Source organism: Psammomys obesus, unplaced genomic scaffold (assembly GCF_907164565.1).
Source record: "Psammomys obesus unplaced genomic scaffold, mPsaObe1.curated_primary_1811, whole genome shotgun sequence".
In the NCBI taxonomy this organism is placed as follows: domain Eukaryota; kingdom Metazoa; phylum Chordata; class Mammalia; order Rodentia; family Muridae; genus Psammomys; species Psammomys obesus.
The window spans coordinates 11,782,290-11,803,710 of NW_026585580.1; the positions used below are offsets into that span (position 1 = coordinate 11,782,290).

A 21,421-nucleotide genomic window follows, 5' to 3' on the forward strand; every position below is an offset into this window, starting at 1 on the left:
TGTGTGTGTGTGTGTGTGTGTGTGTGTGTGTGTGTGTGTGTGTGTGTTCTCTGGGGACAACGCAGTTTGGAGATGGGGAGGGGTCAGAGTAACTGTAATCGATGATGATGATGATGATGATGATCGCTGGTGAGCGATACCCATTTGTGAGTGTTCTGTCGCTAATGCTTTTCCTGTGTCATCCTCCTCAGAGCTCGGGGAACGTGTCCTACCGCTGTTCTATGTCCTCCTCTGCGGATTTTTCTGATGAGGATGATTTCAGCCAGAAATCTGGCTCAGCATCTCCAGCTCCCGGAGACACCTTACCCTGGAATTTGCCTAAACATGAGAGGTCCAAAAGAAAGATTCAAGGGGGCTCCGTGCTGGACCCGGCTGAAAGGGCTGTGCTTCGGATAGCAGGTAAGAGGGGGAGGGGATGGAGCGGAGACCAGGGTGGCAGAAATTCACCCATCCGTTCCCTGGCGCTGTATCTGCACGCTGATGCGCCGGGCAGAAATGTGTCTCAGGTGGGGGAGGAAAAATGACCATGTTTACTTCATGGAGCGCTCTGCCTGCCTGCTCCGGTGACTAAGCTGTTTGGCTCTGCTTTCTGGTTGGATGAATCGATAGATTCTTAAAAGTAAGCAAATATTTACTGGTATCTGTGTTAAACTTCACTGTTGATGCACACTAACCATCAAGGCAACCCCAGAGTACTTCCTGGAGTATTTGCTGGAAGCTGTAGAACAGCCTTCATTTTTTTTTTTTTTCTTTCTCTTTTTGCCCAAGGGCACCGAGCTACGAGCTACGCAGGTCTAACTCAAGTCTCATGTTTTTTTGGTACCTAGAGTGCAGAGCATAACCCAGTAATTTGGATATCCTTATTATTTTTTAAATGTAGCCTTTCTGTGAGCGTCATGTGGCCATCGGTGGGTGCTTTGTGTCCTCAGTGTTTGTGAGGGGCCATCATGCGCTCTTGATTAATTAATACCAGTGTTTGTGTCCTGTGTGCGGGGTATTCCCTTGCATAGGCCATGCAGGCTGAGCTGGAATGGATAGCTTGTTTCACCTACTTGTAAACTGAGAACACCAAGGAGAGCAGCCCACAGGCCCTGGTGTTCTAGTAGATTTGTGCATGTGTAGAGTAACGCAGACTGGCCTCCTGGGTAGACCGGGCTGCATTCTCTTAACATTTTTTTTTTCTTCTTAGACATGGTAATAGGGCAGGCCGGACTGGGTCTGTCTCTGGAGATTCACTTACAAAGGCCAAAGGCCAGATGTTCAGGCCTGCTTCTTTCTCCCCTGCCCCCCCACTGGTGACTGGGCAGGAGTAGGGGCCTGTGCTCCCATAGTTTCTCTTGCTTTTGCTTCCCAGGTCATGCAAAAATTGGGGTTTTGTCTTCTTGGGTTCTGTGACCATCCCAGATTCAAGCCATCCAGGCGGCCTACGGAGAGATTCTCCACAGGGTCCCTACAGTGGGATTTTTTTTTTTTTTACTTTATTTTGTTTTGATTTTAAGAAAAAAACAAACAAACAAAAAACAGAGGTTGGCCAGTCCTTCTGTAGTCAAGGTTTCTGGGACAACAACCTTGAGCTTCTTTTGGCTTCTGTCCGGAGATGCCTGCTGGTCTCACCCAGCCTTTGAGGAGGAGGGGTGGAGCAGGAAAGGGAAGAGGAGGGAGGATGGAAACTGGGAGCCAAGTGAGAGTGAGGTGGTTAGGGCCTTGGCTCTTCTTACCGTCCCTTCAGTGTTTAGTTACTTGGGCCTGCCTCTATCTTGTGGAAAGTCTCCTGCGGTGCTAACACTCAAGGGAGAGGAGGGGTGCTACCAGAAGCACACTTTGGCTCTGAAGAAGGAGGACATAGGGGAAGGGAATGTGTGTGCAAGCTGTTGATGCCCATGGCAAGCCTAGGACCTCAAAACAGGATGCCTAGTCTGAGTGGTTCTGTGTTTGGTTTGGTTTTGTGTTTCTTGAGACAGGGACTCGCTGTATAGCCTTCGCTGGCCTGGAACTCTTTATGTCCATCAGGCCAGCCTCAGACTCACAGAGAGCTGCCGGCCTCTGCCTCTTGAATGCTGGGATCAAAGCCAGGCACTGCCACACCTGGCACTGTAGTTTTTGCTGGAGGTGGGTATTTTGTTGGAGTTTATGAGACAGAAACAGGGTATGTGCTTGTCAGCGGTCATGCGATTGCATAAAGTGGAACATGTGACCCGGCATATGTCATGGGAGTTGCTGTTACCCATCAGTGAGCACCGTAGGAGGGGCAGGCATGGGGGCCCTGGGGACAGTAGTGGTACGGGACTGTAGACCTGAGAGCAGAGGCCACATGCTGTTCATTGTAAAATGTCACCAAGTTTGAGATGGCTGACTGAGACCTCCAAGTTTCTGCTTTTAAAATAACACGGATTCTTCAAAAATAGAGCACAGCAAAATTAACAGTGTAGCAAATGGAAGCGTGGAGGCATATTACTGCTTTTTAAAATGTTGGTAAATTATGTGTTTGCTATTCAAATCATACATGATAATCCCACATGGAAGACGGAGGTGGAAGTCAGTCCACAAATGACATTTTAATCCCTCGTGTGACTGAAACACATGTCAGGCTGGCCAATGTTCCCCCGTGAGATGAGGGTGCAGTCTCTCCACCGGAACCTGACAGTGAGGGGAGTCTGAAAACACGCCACTAAAATTTCCACTTCTACTTTAAAATCACAGTTGACACTGTGCTTGAAACTCAGTTCTTCGTTGAAAAAAAAATGAGAAAGATGGAGTGCTGTGTGGGAATGTCTAGAAGTTTGTGGTACTCAGTTTCAGTAGTAAAAGCGCTTAGCATATTTCTTACGGTCATTAAAGTAGAGCTGTTTGTGAAGCCGCCCCCACCCCCGGCCATAAAGCCACGCAGACCGTGGGATAACTTCATTCATCTGTAGTTAACACACATTTATTGAGCTTCTGTAGTAAAACACAGGACATAGTTCTGCCTTTAAAAAGCCATAGCTTCTATGACAAACAAATGTGCTGCTGGACAGTGACAGCAAGCTTTGTGAGATTAGCTGTCATGGCTGGAAGCATCTAATATTAAAAGAACCCAGAGGAGTCTAATTAACCTGGGGGAGAAGGGAGATGTGGGAGGCTCCTCAAAGGCTTTTGAGAGGAAGTACCATTTGAGCTGAGATTAGAAGAGCTTGATAGAATTAAGATGACAGGGAGGCCACTTCAAAGGGATGGGACTTGATAGGGGACAAAGATAGGGGGCTTGTTTAAATGTGGACTGTAAGTAGAGAGCGTAGCTGAGCACCAGGATTGGAGGGAATGGTAGAAACGTTGGCGCTGGCGGGCAAGGCTGAGCCCCTGGGTCTACTCCCGCACTGATGTAATCAGGTTCGTGTTTTAGTAAGTCACTGGTGGTGGTGACGTGTTTCCGTTACTTTACAGATCTCTATCTACAGATAGCTCAGTGGTGGCTTACTAGCCTTGGTTATCAAAGGCCTCGGTTTGATGCTCAACACTGAGAAAATGAAAGGCACTTTAGTGTTTACTGCAGCTTCGTTCTATTAAAATCTGAAGGTATATGGTACTCACGTTCTCTCGGGATCACTGTGAGCTCGGGTAATATGTGAAGAGGGCTTTGTAATGCTTACCGTATGAATGCATTTTACACGTGAATAATATAGACCTGCTGTCTGTAGCTGTAGGGGGTTGTCACTTGGGTTTTCTATCTTGAAGTTACATGTAAACACGCATGGTTTTTCAGTGGTAATGTTTTAAAAGCAGAATTTTTAAAGTTAGGATTGGCTGATTGAAAGATCAGGTTCTGAACATATACCTTTGGATTAAATTTCTCATCTGTTACTGTCACCGAGTTTGTTGTTGCTGTTTTTTTTTTGTTGTTGTTGTTGTTGTTTTCTCTTTTTCAAGACAGGGTTTCTCTGTGTAGCTCTGGCTGTTCTAGACTCCCTCTGTAGACTAGGCTGGCCTCAAACTCACAGAGATCTGCCTGCCTCTGCCTCCTAAGTGCTGAGATTAAAGGCGTGCTCTTTTATGAGACAGGCTGTCATTCAGAAAAAGTTGTCTTGCCAGTGTGCTGAGGCTGACCATGGATTCTGATCCTCTTGCCTCCATCTCTCCAAAGCTGGGATCATAGATGTGCACCACCATTGCCCATCTCTAGCTGTGCCTGACGTGGACAATCACTGAACTTTTCTTTGTTCCAGTTTCTTAACTGAAAACTTCGGTGAAATATAGGCTAGAGACAGAGATATGTTAAATAGACATAGAGAATGCAAATCATTTTGCAAATTCTCTGCCACATGGAAGATACTCTATAAATACGTGATAGCCATGTGCGAAAGTAGGTGTCTTCTGAGCAGTCACAGATCCTCACATGGGGCCTGCCAGCACCCCTGTAACAGGAACTGCGGGTTTCTCAGTTCATAAATTCCCTCAGCAAGTAGAAGCACCCCAAGGCCATCAGCTAGGATCTGGATTCAGGCGGTCTTGACTCCAAAGCCAAGGTCTGTGTTGCTGCTCTGTTCTGCCTCCTCATGGATCATACTGTTGCCTCCAGCATCTCCACCTGCTGTAATGGTTTCAAGATTGCTTGGGGCAAAGGCTAGACCCCAGATGCTACTACTTCTGCTCATTTTGACTGGCTCTTTAAGTGGACAGTTTAAAGAACACTAAAATACGTGCTGACTGTATCCGTAAATCTGGATGCTGTTGGGTGTCATTTTCTAATGAAGACTCAGACTTTCCCTTCAGTGACTGTCCTGGGCCCACGTCTGAGTGTGGAGTAGAAATGGGAGCTGGTTGCTAACTCTTTTCATTTCAGGAAGTTTTCCCAAGGTTACTTTATAAACAAGTGCACATGAACGGCGTATTCAGTTTTATTCATATGCAGGGATCAAACTCAGATCATAGACCAGTGATCAGGCTAGAGAAGGGAGAGGAGGTCTTGCTTTATTTGGGGAAATAAAAGCAGGTCGATTTCTGGGAGGAGTTAACTGCCCTGATTCTAACAGAATTCCCTTTTCAAGCATGCTTCTTTCTCATATAGAGTTAATAGAAAATGGTTCCAATTCCACAACATTAAATGTCAACAAAGAAAGAGTCAAGGGAGATAGGCCAGAATATGCTGGAAATAGGGGATGGAAGCTTTAGGGAACAATGTCATGTATGGAGATGGCCATTAATTGAGTGGGTTTTCTAAGCATGAAAAACGTGCTAGGAAAAAAGTTAAAAACCCATTTACCCTCAGAACTTCATTTAGGGGACTGCAGAGGTGGCTCACAGGTTGAGGGCGCTGGCTGCGACTGCAGAGGACCCGGGTTCAATTCCCAGGAACCACAGGGCAACTCATACCTATCTATAACTCAGCTCCAAGTGATTTGACACCCTCACAAGTCATACGTACGAACGAGCCGAACACCAGTACACATAAAACAAAAATAAATTCTATAAAAAAGGAACTGAATCAGGTTCTGTTACCATCCGCCTTTCCCCACAAAGAGAAAGTTGCTTGCTGGTGGCCCACAGCGAGGATCCAGGATTACATCCACAGCCGCTGCACTCCAGTGTTCTGAAAAACAGCCACTGACATGCCTGAGTATGGCTCATCTTGGGGTCTTTAAAAGTTACTTATTTTAGCATATGACGTATCAAATGTAAGAGAACCATATCCGTTTTGTTCAGTGGACACTAGTACCGTGTGCAATGAATAATAAGAGGAGAAAGGACAAGGGTGACAGTAATCTGGGCTGTGGTGAATCAGGATCCCTCCTAGAGTAGCAGCAGATGCGCCGGCAGGCTCTGGGGGGCAGAAGGGAGGGGCCGCAGGCTGGTTCTCAGCAAGGCTCACCCTGGCTGCGTTGTCAGGCCTCCACGGGCCCTGCCACCTCCAGGGGCCGCCAGGTCCGGCTGTCCCCTGGATGCGGGTCCATCCCCTACGTGCCCTGTTACAGTGACCCGGTCCTCCAATTCCCTAAGATGGCCTGGGGAGAGTTCTTCCAACACGGCCCACGACTCCCTCTCCCAGAGGAGAGCTCCAGCCCCCTCAGTAGGGACGAGACGCGGGGCTTTGTTTTCCCCGGCACCTGTTGTGGGTCCCAAATAGAAACGGAGCTGGGACCAGCGGCGGGCGGTGGGCGGGCCGGAGGGCGGTACCGGAGCCCGGCGCTGCCGCTCCTCCTCCCGGGCGGGCGTCTGCGGCGCAGCCAGGAGATGCCGCAGAAGCGCGGCGCATCCCGGCGGGGCAGCGCCGTCCTCCGCAGCGCCGTGGCCCGGGGCGCAGGGTCAGGAGGCTGCCCGCCCCGAGCCACCGCCCGCTGCACCCCGAGGCCTTCCCTGGGGCCGCTGCCCCGGGCCTGCCGCCGCGCTATCCCTTCAGCCCGGGGTTGCTGACGCCTCCTCCTGGGTCACGGGCCCACGGGCGCGGCCAGCCCCTCGGACCCCGGCATGGCGGGGTACCTTTCCCCAGCAGCCTACCTGTACGTGGAGGAGCAGGAGTACCTCCAGGCCTATGAGGACGTCCTGGAGAGGTACAAAGGTACGAGTCCCTGCGCCGGGCTATGCAGCGGGGCAGGGCCCATGGGAACCGCTACCTCTCCCAAATAAGAGCCATCCCCGCGTGAGCACAAGTAAACAGCAGCCTGAACCAGCCCTGGGGACCGCCAGGTGCTCTGATGGAATCTTTTACCCCAGAGCAGGGCTGGGTGGGTGAGGGTTCGGAGACGCCCTAGGGTAGGCGGTGGAATGGAGGGCGGGGGAGGTCTGTTTCCAAGAAGCACTTTGCGTTTTTTCTTTCCCTTTGTAGAAGCTCTTAAGCGTCAAGCATTGCCATAATTCTCTCTGGGAGGGTTGGATGCCATTACTACTCTGTGAGATTTCCAAGCCTGGCTGCTCCTTCCTGGCGGAGGCTTGGCCAGCCTGTAAAGGTTCTTGTATTCTTGAGCACACCGCCAGCACATTGCTGTTCTCAAAAAATTGTACTTATTTTTAAAAAGTTTATCGCCCGTGATTCTGTTATAATTCTGATACAGTCCAAAACTATTTCCTATCATGATAAAAGGAAGACTTTCATCAGAGAGTTGGCTGTACATTTAAATGCAAAGAAGTCTGTTTGGAGATGCTTTTCTGCTGATCGTTTACGTCCAGGACATTTCATGTCGACTTGATTATCGTGGATATCTAAGCATTATGATTACTTTAACTTTAAAGCTAAATACATTAGCCAAAATAGAAATTGCATTCCCCATGTGGAGTCTTTCTGTCTCTTGAAGTGTGTTTTTTAAGTCTGCATAGACCGATGTTATTGTGACTTGAGACACAATCATGTTCACATATTTGTGAAGATGGCTCACAGATGTGCGTGTAATATTAATAATGGCTTTTCATATGATGGACCCAAGCGCATCTTTTTAATGTTCTCTTTGGGTTGAGTAACTCAATTTCTGCAAATTAAAGAAAACGCATATAGTTTTCTGTTACTAACATGAGTCCCAAACTGAATAACAAAAATTTCAAGCTCCCTAAAGCCCGGAGTCTTCCTACAATTGTGTCTTGCCCCTTTCTAGAGTGAGTTCTATACCTGGGATTCTTAGACTTTGCATATCATAACTAGAATTCCTTTGTGCCAAGGCTCTTTTGTGGATAACAGCACTCTGAGCAAGCAGAGTGATATTTTAAGCTAACTTGTGTCTGTCGGTTGCTTGTACATGTGCTGTGCTGAGGTTTGCTTCTGTTCTTCCATTTAAGATGGCGTTCCTTCTCAGTTGCCTACAGAAAGTTAGAAATGAGAAATAGTGCAATACAGGCCTGTAACATTTACACTTAGGAGAAAATATAGTTTTTAATTTTCTGGTGGGGGGAGGGCCAGTCAAATTCAACATCAGTGATAGGTTGGTAACTTCAGGTAATGGAAAAAAAAATAGTTGGAACTGAGGAAACAGGCCTTGTTTAAAGGTTGTCTTACTTGCCCTAGTGAATGACTGAAAACTAAATGTACGTGACCACTCTACATCTCACAGTTCTCCGTTTTGATGCTCATCTGACTGCCCGAAATGCACTCAGATATAAACTGAAGACATTTTGCCCAGGATTTCACACACACACAGTGTCCAGGGGCTATTTCCCCCATTCTTTGTGGTTTTGAAATGCTTAGGTCATCAAACTGTGCTTGGCTGTACAGATGTTCTGACTTTCACTTAGTCTTGGAGAGGAAAACAGGCCCACTGGCCAGGGTATTCTATGAAAAGCTGGAGACCTGGAGAGCCCACTGTTTCCTGATGTGTTTGGAAGCCGGTTTTGATTTCCCATCAGTGACCAATACGATGACTTCACTACCATACTTATTATCCCAGTGGCTCCCTGTAGGGGCTGATCTAATTAGAAAAGAATTGTCTGCTTTGAATAGGGAGTGCCAGTCTGCAGAACTTTCCAAGTTCAGTTTTTTGAAATAATGCATTGTCCAACACATTTTATGTTCCGGTTTGAAGAGAGGGTGTTGTTGATTTTTATCTCTGTCAGAGTTCTTGGTTACAGAGTGCGTTTGCTCTCATTCGCAGTGTGGCTAGGCTGCCATGTGTAATGCCCAGCTGTTGAGTCATGTAAGGGGGGGGGGGCTGTTGTCAAAGTGTAGAATTACAGAAATCGATAATGTTCAGAGTTAGGAGAACTAGGTTGGAAGTTGGGAGCTTTGCTCTGCACAGTCCCCAGGCAGCCTCGGAAGGCCTTCACACCAGGCCCTCCCGGGCAAGCGTAGTGACGAGCTAGGTCTGGTTTACACGGCATGCTCTATTCCTGTGTGTGACTTTGGTCCTTTAAGTCGAGGTAAAAATAGGCAACTGTTTACTGAACTAGAATAACACAGGGATTTATTTGCTGCAAAGAAGGGTGCAGCGGTCTGGATCATATTCTCATCTGGTTATTTGTAAAATAGATTCAGAGTCAAAACATTCCGGGTCAAAATATTCCTGAATTTAAAAATTTGGTTTTTTCATTTTGTAACAAATCAGAGTGAATAAAGGCATTAAAAAAAAACCAACAAAGCATAATCCTTTAATATTGTTTATATTAGGAATTGCTCATGCCAGTGCATTTCTATGTATAGTACAGTATTCAGTATAGTCCCTGTATGGTACAGAATATTTTTAGCAGCTTAGTATAAAAGACAGAGTGAGCTCATCTTCTCAAGTGTGGTGAAATTAACTGGTATACCGTTATAAATGAGTCTTTAGCTGGCTGTCACATTACTCTGTGAAGTGCCGCTGCTTGAGTTGTCATTGATCCTGTTTTCCCAACACGGATACTTTTATATGATGTTAAGTGTGAAAATAGTTAACGTGAATGATTCTGCTTTATTCTGTGTATTTTTTTTTCCTTAATTGTGTGTGCAGTGTGTGTGCATTGATGTGTATACATGTGATGTGTGCGTTTATGTGTACGAGTGTGATGTGTGTGTGTGTGTGTGTGTGACAGGCGTGTGGAGGTGAGAGGGTCAGAGAACAGCTTTGGGGAGGGTCAGTTCTTTCTTCCACCCTGTTGAGGCAGGCCCTCCCTGTGCACGGTGCGGCCCACTGTGCGGCCCACTGCAGGCGAGCTGGGTGACTGAATTTCTGCTCATTCTCTCAGCGGCCTACCATTGTGCCACAGGGGCACCAGATCACAGACATGTGGTATGGCATCTGGCCTTTTCTTCATTTATATTTTTGTTCTTTGAGCCTTCATACAGTGTACTTTTATCACACTCTTTTCCATCCCCAAACTTCCCCCACGTCTGGCTTTTTGTGCGGGTTCTGGGGATCGTACCCAGGTTGTCTGGCTCTTGCAGCAGCATGTTATCAGCTGAGCCACCTTGCCAGTCCCTGCTCTGTATATTTTAGAATTAATTTGAAAATGTTGAAATTTCTTGGTCTAACACAATGATTCTTCCAGTGTGTGGAACTTATTAGCTGTCCCACAACTGTAGTGGGAATATTATTCTCTGTGAAAGTTGGTGGACAATTTGGTTATTTACCTACAGCATTGCTAAGAAAAGCATTTATCTATCTATCTATCTATCTATCTATCTATCTATCTATCTAATGTTTTGGTTTTTTTTTTTAGAGACAGAGCTTTCTTGCTTGTAGCCTTGCTTGCCCTGTAATTCACTGGCCTCAAACTTCTAGAGATCCACCTGCTTCTGCCTCCCAAGTGCTGGGATTAGAGGCGTGCACCACCACTGCCGGCAGAAAACCTTTCATTTTATTTATTTGGACCATGAAGTAAGCAAGAGTACAATAGTTTTCATTTTCAGTTTGGTTTCGCCATCTTAGGAAGACATGTGATTGATTGGTAAATATCTTCACTTTTCTGGAGACTGGTTCTGGAGACTGATTCTGGAGACTGGTTCTGGAAACTGGTTCAGGAGACCGGCAAGGTGACACTTGGGGTGAATGTGTGGGGAAGTTCCATTTGGTGATGATCTTGCTTAGCAGTTTTCAGATGGCTTCAGGATTCTTCAAACCTTGACTTCAGATTTCCCATGTTCATGGAATACACTCATGTAAGACGTGAATCCTATTCTACACCATAATAAGGTAACATTGAGTTAGCCAGTCTGTGTTTTGTTTTGTTAATGGGTTTAATTTGTTGTGTGTTCCTTGAGATGAGCTGTCCCTGACAACCAGTAGGTGACAGTGCTTACCTAAATAGCCCCAACCCTCTTAGGTACCAAGCCCTTCAAGACAGCCCCCACCCCTCTTAGGTACCAAGCCCTTCAAGACAGCCCCCACCCCTCTTAGGTACCAAGCCCTTCAAGACAGGCAGGTCAGGGCAGTAAAGGATCTCCATTTGCCTGAAGGGACACAGACTTGTATATTGCTACTTGGCTACTTAGAATCTATTATGTGCTCATTTAATAGTTACAATGTGGTTGCTACTCTTCCAGCCCTGTGTTTTGGGTTTCATCTGTAAACCACTTCTATCTGCAAGTAAGAAAATGAAGAGTTTTTATTGTTTGTTTTCGAGGCTGACTCATCTACTGCCATAAACAAAATTGAAGTTATGGTTGTAAAGAATAAGGAAAGAGTGGCTACTGGCTTTTACAACTGCCAGTGTCTGGCCCACAGGATGTCTGTGTTAAGTTGGAAACTTGAAGTCTGGCTGCATCTTAACAACTGTAACACAGTATGTTAGACCTCAGCAGAGTTTGTGGAACCATATGAAAGCGTCATTGGATCTGAGGGTCTTTTAAGTGCAATAAAAATGTTCTAACAGGGATTAAAGCAGCAGTTTTCACTGAGTGACTAGTATTTAAATTGGTCAGAGAACTTGTTTATTGCTTTTCAACATAAGAAGTGCATATTAGTTCAGGAGTGTAAGGCCCTATTAGATTTTGTTAATAAATGTAACTTTAAACTCCCACTGTCCTACTGGTGCTGTTTTAGTTTCTTTTGTACTGGCTTAACTGTCAGGTTCTTCAGAAAGAAAGCTTCATGCTTTTAAGAACTTTTAGGTCCTTTGTTTACTTTTGGGCAGTTTGGCAATGCTTACTTTCTGGCTCAACAATTTTATTTGGGCAGTGACAACAAGGAGAAGTGATGAGAACAATTTACTGCCTCATTGTTGTTTTACAGTGAGGCAATGAAACTCTTGTATTTCTGCCTCTGGGTCTGATGGGTCCCAGGAGCTGGTCTGTGTGAGGAGCTGGAGCGTTGGACCAAAACCTCATCATGAAATTGGAGATTATGAAAACATCTGAAGTCATGGAGGCTGCACACAGATGGAATGTCAGGCTGTCTGTTCAGTTGACTTTAGTTCCATAGCTGAGTATGAAATGGAGAGCGCGCAGCACAGTCCTTGACTTTCTACCATGTGACACTCTGCAAATGAGAGGGTGATTTGTTTTTTAGAATGCTTATGATTTCTTATGAATGGAAAAGAACCCAGGGCTGCCTCTGTGATAGGCATGGGTGCTTCTCTGTGTACAGACTTTGAAGACAAAACAGGACGGATTTCTCTCAGTTTCTCAGCCCTCAGTAATCCTGTGATTATGTTCTCCCTGCTTCTAAAGATGAGGCTCAGTCATGTTGAAGTTCGGCATTGCTTCTTCAAGTGACTGAGCATGCAGCCCTCCCCCACCGCTCTCCTAAGTGGTGGCTGCCTGCCTTTCTGCGTGCTTGTGGAGGGCGGAGGTCCATCTCCGGGGTCCTCTGGTGCTGTCCATCTTGTTTTTATGAGACTCGGTCTCTCATTTCAGGCTGGAGTATGTATTCAGCTGGGCTACTTGCTGGCTAGTAAGCTCCAGGAATCTCTGTGTTTCCGCCCTCCCCAGCACAGGGATGAAGAGCCACACTGTTGGGCCTGGCTTTTTATGTCCTCATGTTCTCGTGGTGTGCTGCTTAGCTTTTGTCAATTCAACACGAAGGCGAAACACCTGAGAAGAAGGAACCCCAGCTGAGGAATTGCCCCCATTATTGATTGCTTATTGATGGAGGAGGGCTCAGTTCACTGTAGGAAGTGCCACCCCTGAGAAGGGGGGCCTGGGTTGTAGCCAGAAAGCAAGCCAGGAAGTGGTGGTCATCTCTGCTTCAGATCCTGTCTAGGTTCCTGTCTTGAGCTCCTGCCCTGGCTTTCCTCAATGATGGGGCTGTAATCCATAAATTAGACAAAGCCCCCTTTCCTCCATTGTTGATTTTAGTCTGTTTTTTGTTTGTTTATTTGTTTGTTTTAATCACAGCAGCACAGAAACAGACGAGGGTACAAAGCAAGTACATTATCCTACTGAGCCATCACCTCAACCCACAAGTGTGTGTCCCAGGACAAATTTTATAAAGGACAAATGAGATGTTCCTCTTGGACAATGTATAGTCGTCAGGGAGGAATGAGAGGTATAGGGTAGCCGTGGGCATGATCTCAAATCCATTGAGAAGGTTGGAGGGAGGCGCGTGTTGGTTAGATAAGGAAGGACCACTTCTTTTGCTTTAATTTTATAGAATGGTAAATAAAAAAATTATAGAATGATCCTCAAGGGATGCCACATATTGGTTAAGTGACAGCACTGTGGATAGTTGGATGGAAGAGAGGGAAGGGAGAAAGGTCCAGAAGCCACTATAAAATTATGATTTCTATACTAGGAATTTCTGGATCTCTAACTTCCATAGCGCACTACAAACATTGCCGTTTTAAAACAGAGGCTTAACAAAGTCAGCTTCTCAGAAATGGTATTTTCAGTGACGGCATGTGCATTTGAATATTGAGTGTACATTTGATATAAACTGTGCATTTTCATTACCTTGACAAGTAAATGCTACAAAATAGTTTTATGGAAATGTTTTATTGAGAAACTGATTTTGAGTAAAACTAGAGCTCCTGAGGTATGTTAAATGGCATGAAATACTAATAGTTTAAAACATATAGAAGTTACTTCAATCAAAGTGCTAAGCACATTTAAGAGCTTGAACTATTTTATTTTAGCTGAATTACAGATTCTAATTAGATACCTTGAAAATGAGACAAAAGTTGAATACAACCTTTCATGTGTGTCTAGTGTGTATCTAGGTTGAAGGAGCATTGAAAAGCATTAATTTTCGGTAAATGCCAACACTACGCGCGGCTGCTTTGATACATGCCCCAAATATTTCCTGATAGAATTGTCCAAAAGAGTTGACAAAGTCTTGATTTTCTTTTTCCTGGTGGGAGAAAATATTCCCAATGGACCCCAGTGCTAACCATCTTGTACAAAGCTACTATTGTGTCGGGGAATTAAAAACATGTTTTTATGTATTCAGCCTTTCAGTTTTCTGTGCTGTTCATGCCAGCGTGACTATATGTATTCTTGGTTTTTAGCCTAAACGGTCCTTTGTAGCTTATTTATCCCTTGTTCAGCAGGGAAGATAAGAGTGAAATATCCCGACAGCAGAGTGGTAGGTGGAGAATGCCCAAGGACACAAGTCTGTGGCTAGTCCTGGGCCAGGGATTAAAAAAAAAAATTCTTTCTTTCTTTCTTTCTTTCTTTCTTTCTTTCTTTCTTTCTTTCTCTCTCTCTCTCTCTCTCTCTCTCTCTCTCTCTCTTTCTTGAACAGATTTCAGTTTAAGGGAAAAAAAGCAGAAAAAATACCTTTGCGAATGCTGTCCTGGCTTCTCCAAAGTTTGCTCTGTTGACATGTATCATTACTTGTGTTATAACTGATGAGTTGATACCAATATCTTATTATCAGCTATGAGCCACAGTTACAATAGTTTTTGTTCTGGGGCAGTTTGCGGTTCTGACAAATGTGTCTACCATCTCAATGATGCAGAATAGGTTTACTGCTTCAAAAAAAAATCTTACAAGGTCCTGACAACAGTGACTTTTTTACTTTCTTTCTTTTTTGCCTTTTTTAGAATTTGATATAGTTGGGACCATATGGAATATATCCTGTTCCTACCGGCACCTTTTGGGTTTTTCATTTGGTTTTGCTTTTTGAGACAGGATCTTAGCATGTAGCCCAGGGTGGCCTGGAACTTGTTACATCACCCAGCCTGGCCCTCAGACTCATGTTTCTCTTGGGTATTGGGACGGCAGGTATGGGTTGCCAGGCACAGTACACTGTGTCTTTCATGGCCTAACATACCATCTTTGTTTTATTGCTGAGTAATCGTCCATTGTCTAGTGTGTCATCACTTAAATCTGTTCAGCCAATGAAGGGCATCTTCCTTGCTTTCCATTTTTATTTTCCTAAACATTTAAAAAAGCTTCTATAAAGCTTTATGTGTGTTTATGGCTTTAAGTGTGGAGTTAAGCTTTCAGGCCCTTTAGTTAGAGGAATGAACTTGGTAGGCAGTAAGGTATTTAGGTTTGTGAGAAACAGCTAATCTTTGTTCTAAAGTGGCCGGGCCATTTTCTGTTTGTACCAGCAGCAAATGAGGGTCTCTGTTGTTCCATGTCCACATCAGCAGTTGGATGCTTGTCTTAATTTGACTGTGTTGTTGTGGCAAAGGCTGGATATGCTCTAAGAAAAAGAGGTTTGTTGTGGCTCATTGTTCTAACCCAAGTTGACACAGCCCCATCTGGCCTGTTTCTGGTGAGGGTCCATGCTGTCTCAGACCGTGGCAGAGCAGTGGGAAGGGAGAGCATGAAATCGAGTGTCTGTGGGAGACCCTGTGTGAGAGCTCAGGGGAGGGGCCCAGTTTACCCAGTCGTTAATGAGGACTGGCCCCATGACCTGCCCGCCTGCAAGGGCTGATCTCCGGGCTGCCCCTCAGGGCACCACTGCACTGGAGAATTCAACCTCAGCAGGATTATGTTCAAGCCTCAGTGGTGCCATCACTCTTTATTGGTTTAAGTTTGCAGTTCATTAGCATATGATCCTGGGCTTCGTTTCTTACATCTACCAGCTGTGTGTGCATCTCCTTTGAAGATGTGTCTGTTCCCCACTTTTCTTTGTGTGGGAGTGTGGGGCAGGAAATCAGAGCACACCTGGGGGCTTACTGTGCCAGGTAGACTCTCATCTGGATGCCCTTCCACACAGCCTTCACTCCTTCACTTTTTTATTCTCTCGCTGCTGTGTTTGACGAGATCCTCGCATCTGTTCTGGAAAGCAGTACTTTGCGGTCATCGTGGCCCTTTTATATCCTGACCTCCTTTTGATGCCCTCCTCCCCACCTGTGTGTGTGTGTGTGTGTGTGTGTGTGTGTGTGTGTGTGTGTGTGTGGGTGGTGTGTGTGTGTGGTGTGTGTGTGTGTGTGTGTGTGTGTGTGTGGTGTGTGGTGTGTGTGTGTGTGTGTGTGTGTGTGGGTGTGTGTGTGTGTATGTGTGTGTGTGTGTGGTGTGTGTTTGTGGTGTGTGTGGTGTGTGTGTGTGTGTGTGTGGTGTGTGTGTGTGTGTGTGCGCGCGCACGCGCACATGTGCAGATGGCACACCTTTATGTGGAAGTCAGGGAGGGTGTTGAGGGTCCTGCTGCATCATTCTCTACCTCGTTCCCTTGAAATACAGCCTCGTGAACCGGGAAAGAGACTGCTGGCAGCCAGTGAACCTCAGTGCTCCCCTGTCCCTGTTGCCCACACCATCGGCATCATAGGCCACACACAGCTTTTTATGTGGGTGCTTTGGATTTGAATTTAAGTCCTCTTGCTTACCCAGCAGGCATTTCTATCCTCTGAGCCATCTCCTCAGCCCCCCTTTGATGGCTTTGCATGACTATTTTATAGGTTTTGTTATTTTTTTAAGTAAATAAGGCCTGCTTGTTTCTTTTATGTGGTCCCAGTGTTTTGTGTCCCGTGTATTATGTTTTGGCTAAGGACACTACGCATTGTGCCTCCTTCAGAGAGAGTGTGTGGGCTCAGAGCTCAGCATTCTGGCGGATCGCTCTGGTATCCACATAAGCGGCTGCAGTGGTTCAGACATCTAGTGAGTTGGCAGCTATGACGCTGTATAACACTTGAGTCTAAAATTAGTTGAACTGTTCTATTTTAAGGGTAGACTGAAGTTAGCAGTCCATGGCCTATGAAACGTGTGAATGGTCACCTCTCAGGATACCGAGCTACTGCCTTTAAAGTGTAATCAGAAGTAGGGTTCGATAGAGGACAGCTGGCGTTAATTTTTGGAATGTTTTCGTGGCTGTGACTAGATCATAGCCTGAATACGTATGTGTACACAGGTGTACACAGATATACATAGAGCCTTAAGAACCCAGAGTCTGATGCTCTTGCCCCTTGGTAATGCTTTTCAGTCAGCGATCATGTTTGATTTATTTTAAAGAGCTGTGTCAAGACAGAGAGCAGTTCTGACAGTTTTCCTGTAACACGCTTAACAGAACCCGAGCACGTAGGTGATTTCTCAGTGTTGAGGTTGCTGGAGAAAAGATGAACAACAAGCGGATTTTGGTTGTTCATTTTGTGATCTTTGTAGTAACGTGACAAAGGAGGATATTGAAAACGGTACAGTGAAAGCTTGAGTGACGGCAGGATCTTATTTCAATCACATGCATTTAATACTTACTATTGCACATCGATTCCGTATTTATCTTACTTTATGTGTGCAGGTGTGTCGATGCATGAGTACTCTGAGGTCAGAGGACAGCTTCTGGGAGTTGGTTCTCTGCGAGCACGTGGGTTCTGGGTTGAAGTCTGGTTCTTGGACTCGGCCACAGATGCCCTTACACACTGAGCCATGTTGCTGGCCCTAGGATTTGATTCTGCGTGTAGTATGCTCTTTAAATTAGGACTTACATTTATGAATACATTTAACAGTGTTATTTAGGTGCCCTTCAGATAATCTGTGACCTTTACAGATTATCTTTCTTCGAATCATTTTTGGTGGTTGTAAAGCACGATTGGGAGGGTCCAAATTGTCTGGGACAAGGTCCCCCACGCCTGTATATCCCAGTACTCTAGAGGCTGAAGGGAGAGGGTCCCAAGTTTGAGTCTAGTCTGGGCTGTATGGTAGTGAGAGCCTGTCCCCAAAGAAATTTACAAGAACCAGGTTACAAAGATAACTTTCAGAGACAAATACATAGATACTTAAATACCAATTTTTTCAACTTAGAAAACTGCATGAAAATTTAAGTTTGTGCTTCAGAATTCAAACGATGTGATAAATGTGACTTTTATAACTAGCTTTATAACTGAAAACACTCAGTGCACATTGCTTCCAGCTTTCCTCCTAATTCTAGTCAGGAGTTAATTGATTATACACTTCAAGTGAACAAATTAGCATATACCAAAGGCCCTTCTCGAGGACATTTTGTTTTATACATGATCTTACTGTGGAAAACCAGGAACACACAAAGCACTTGGAGCAGGGACAAGAGCTGCTTATCAGCCTGCAGGTGATTCCAGATACCTGTGTTCCCAAGCTCAGAAGCCATGCCAAGGAAGCAGGGCCCACAGAAGGGGACACAAGTCAGGGGCCTCTTCTCAGAGCTGACTTTGGTGAGGAAGGTCTCAGATCCACACAGGGAGGCATCTGAGGACCCTGGGGTTCCACAGTGGGGTTGACCTTTGAAGGAAGACGGAATTTCATTGGGCAGGAGCGGCTTTTTGCTGCCTGGTGGAGGGGGCTGAGGTGGGCTCCGAAGGCTCTCCCTTGATTTGGACAGAACGATACTACACTTCACCCCTCCCTCCATTGTAGAGAAACAACACCCTAGTGTGTTTGTCAATATTTTCATGAAAGTGGGAAGATTTTGTTTGTCGGTCAGTATTGAGCAGAAAGCGTTCTGTTCCGTTTTAAAGACTGCGCTGTGCCATAGATGTGTGAGCATATCTGAGGGTGTGGTAATCAGAAGTAGCTTTTAGTCATGGCACAGCAAACAAATAAGGATTGCGTGAGGCATTTTAAACATGGTTTTGTCAGTCTGAATTAGTGATCACAGAACTTCAGCACTCACCATGCCACCCTCTATAGGGTGCGACCTAGTCCTGACAGTAGCTGCCTGGAGTAAGTGCAGATTGAGTGGCTAGCTGGGGACCAGGATTCTGGATAGATGGCCATTTTCTTCTTGTAAGTAACTACGGCCTATCTTTAGCTGCATTCGAAGCTAGTATTTTGTTACTAATAGAGATTGCATATCATGTATAGGGTGAATAGTCTCAGTTTAAACAAACAGCATTTGAATATGTTCTGGAGGTGTTAGAGGCCTATGCTTAAGAGAGAGAAATATGGCTTACCTTTTGTTTAGTGTGATTTTGGCTACAGAAATCTATGTACTTAAGTGAAATTTTTTGCTGACAATGGAGGACTTAGTTGCACAAGGGAAAACTTCATATTATGTTTTATTTCTGTTTTTTTTAAATTGAGGTACCTCTTCAGATTGTAGAGTTTCACATTTAGACAGAAGCTGATCCCATCGACTAAAGGTGTAATTTCTGTAGTACTTGATGAAGGAGGAACTGTCTGAGAACTTTGGGGAATGTGGGAGGAAAACCTGTAGCCCATACTTGTACCATTTTAGAAAACAAGGGAGTACACAAAACAGGAGTAATCTGTTGTCTGAATATGCAGATTAACTTTCAGACATATTTCCTTCTACACCTTTCTCTTGTATATGTAACATTTAACACCTGTGTCATTGTGTATAAAGTTCTGTGACCCAGTTGTCCCCTCAGTGTACCACGGTGCTTCACATCTTGCTGTAAAATATTAATTTAAAGCATTTTTAATTACCGGTACATGCATCATAATAAACAGTACTGTGAATGTGTAAGCAAATGATACTGTCTGTCATCTTTGCGTCTAATCCCATGCATCAGAAACAAAGCTTTTTCAAGAAAGAAAGTAGTCATATGGCTCAGATCAGCCAATTAACCATTGATTTTGTTTTATAAAATATTGCCTAGTTCAGGATTGATTAATTTAAAAATATTATTTAAATGCATATGGAAGTTTTTTCTGTATGTACGGCACTGTGTGTATGCCTGGTCTCCTCAGGCCCAAAGGGGGTGACAGAGCCTCTGGACCGGAGTTATGGGCAGTTTTAAGCCACCTCGTGGGTGGGTGTGTAGGCCTGTGTACTATTTATGTGCCTGATGCCTGCGAGCACCCAAAGAAGGCCTTAGATCCCTAGGAACTATAGTTACAGGCAGTTGTGAGCCATCCAGCATGGGTGCCAAGAACTTAACTCGGGTTCTCTCAACCACTGAGCTGTCTTCCCAGCCCTTGAGTTGAGTCTTGAGTTATATGTTCAGTGTAGAAATCCTGAACATTCTGAATTCTAGAAAAATGCTGTGGATAAGAAAAAGCACATACCGTTAAATCCCAGAGACTTAGAACGCCATGCAGGAGTGGGCAGAGAGATTAAAAGAGCCAGATGTCCAAGAGGACCAGAGAAAAACAATGTCTTCTGGATATGACAGGACCATTGCACTGGTAAACTCAACAACAGCTGTGGTTGTCTACACAGGGCCTATGTAAGATCAAGCCAGGCAGCTTTCCCGCAGGGAGTGGGTGGTTTCCTGAACTCCCATCCCCAGCTAAGGAGCTATTGACAGCTCTGCATTTGATACTTAAAACGAATGTCTGTTACTTATGGGATAAGTTGTTTCTTCTTAAGAGATCTAATGAGACTTGTTGAGGAAACCTGCAAGATCACTCGTGGGACATGGCAGTACTGAACGTGCAGAGTGGAAAATCCGTGGCCTGGTGAGGCCAGTGTGTCTGCTCCCATGCCTAGTTTTATAAAGCTTTATACCCTCACAAGAAGGAATGAAAGAATTTTAGAAGACCTCTGTTTCTTTGGAGTAAAACTGAACCCAAGAATTTTAAGTAAGGTGCCTGATTTAAGAGATGATGTAGAAATTAGAAATACAAAAGGGAGAGAAAAAAAGCTCATTCTACATTGGAATACTTTTGAAGTTTGGGAAACCATGCAAAATATGCAAAGCACTTAATATGTCTGCTACTACTGTAATCCTTGGCATGTTATAAATGTTCAATATATATTTTTTTTAAAAACTGAGTGAATTTCTTCTGATGGGAGTTTCTTAACTCAGTTTACTCTTAAGTAATAGCTACCTTTAAGTACAGTAACTAAACTTTCAATTGCAAGATTGCCAAGTTTAACTATGCAGTAACTTTTGTAACTTTTGAGATGTGTTCAGACTGCCTCATGTTTTGCATAGATTCTTGCCACTTTATGGTACATAATTTTATTATATAGGAAGATAAGCAAAATGAACCATTGCCACAGTGGATGGCAAGAGAAACTGGGAGGAGAGATTTGATTGAAAAGAAACAACTTAAAGTGGGAACCACAGAAAACTGTGCAGCAGCTCTTAGTGGGCCTGTATCCTTAGTCATGGCCAAGGTCACGGCCCAGCTGGCTTACATAATGTACACATTTGTTGGTAATGCAGAGAATCTTGTTACCAGGAAGTGGTTGCCAGTGTGGCTCCTTAAAACATAGGAAGTCTGGCGCTGTGTTGCTTGGAGGAGCACAGCTACAGCAGCCTTAGGTAACTGAAGTTTCCTTAGGGTCTGAGAAATGGGTGCTGCTATGAGCTTCCCCCTTTCCCTTTAGGGCCCTTGTGTGTGAGTCTGGAGCTTCTCCCACTGCAGGATTGTGCACTTCCTCACAGAAGTGTGTTCAGGACGGGATGCAGCACCTCTCAACTCTTTGACGCTTGCTCTCAGGCAGTGTCTTCTGGCTTTCCTTCTGGCACATTCAGATGAACTGCCCTCCTTACCTGAAGGAGACTGCCGTCCCCTGCTGTGTCCTTACTCCACGTTTCCTGTGCACTGGGGCCTGGGAACTCCCCAGATAGTCAGCTGGGATAATAGTAGACTCAGCTTGTCTGCTTCCCTTTTCTAAGAGGCCATCTCTTCTCCACTGGCCAAATTTGTGATTCTGCGTAGATGTCTGTATTCAGTTATTTGAAGGACAGTAAGTCTAGTAATGCTACCTGGTTTTCCTTGTGATAGAAACACCTCCCCCTCTTCTTCTTCTTCTTCTTCTTCTTCTTCTTCTTCTTCTTCTTCTTC

At 45.0% G+C, this 21,421-nt stretch overlaps 1 protein-coding gene across 11 annotated transcripts in view; it reads left to right on the plus strand.

Annotated features, from left to right (window-relative positions):
• Positions 1-21,421, plus strand: part of Dst (dystonin) — a 400,583-nt gene that overhangs the window by 97,995 nt on the left and 281,167 nt on the right. For 7 of the 11 annotated variants that reach the window (XM_055606512.1, XM_055606422.1, XM_055606436.1 and 4 more), the window contains one exon: positions 192-399. In XM_055606512.1, the coding sequence (XP_055462487.1) occupies positions 192-399 (208 nt within the window). Of the gene's footprint in view, positions 1-191; positions 400-6,211; positions 6,530-21,421 lie in introns of those variants that run through there. The other 4 variants (XM_055606464.1, XM_055606480.1, XM_055606491.1 and 1 more) reach the window with 2 other exon arrangements.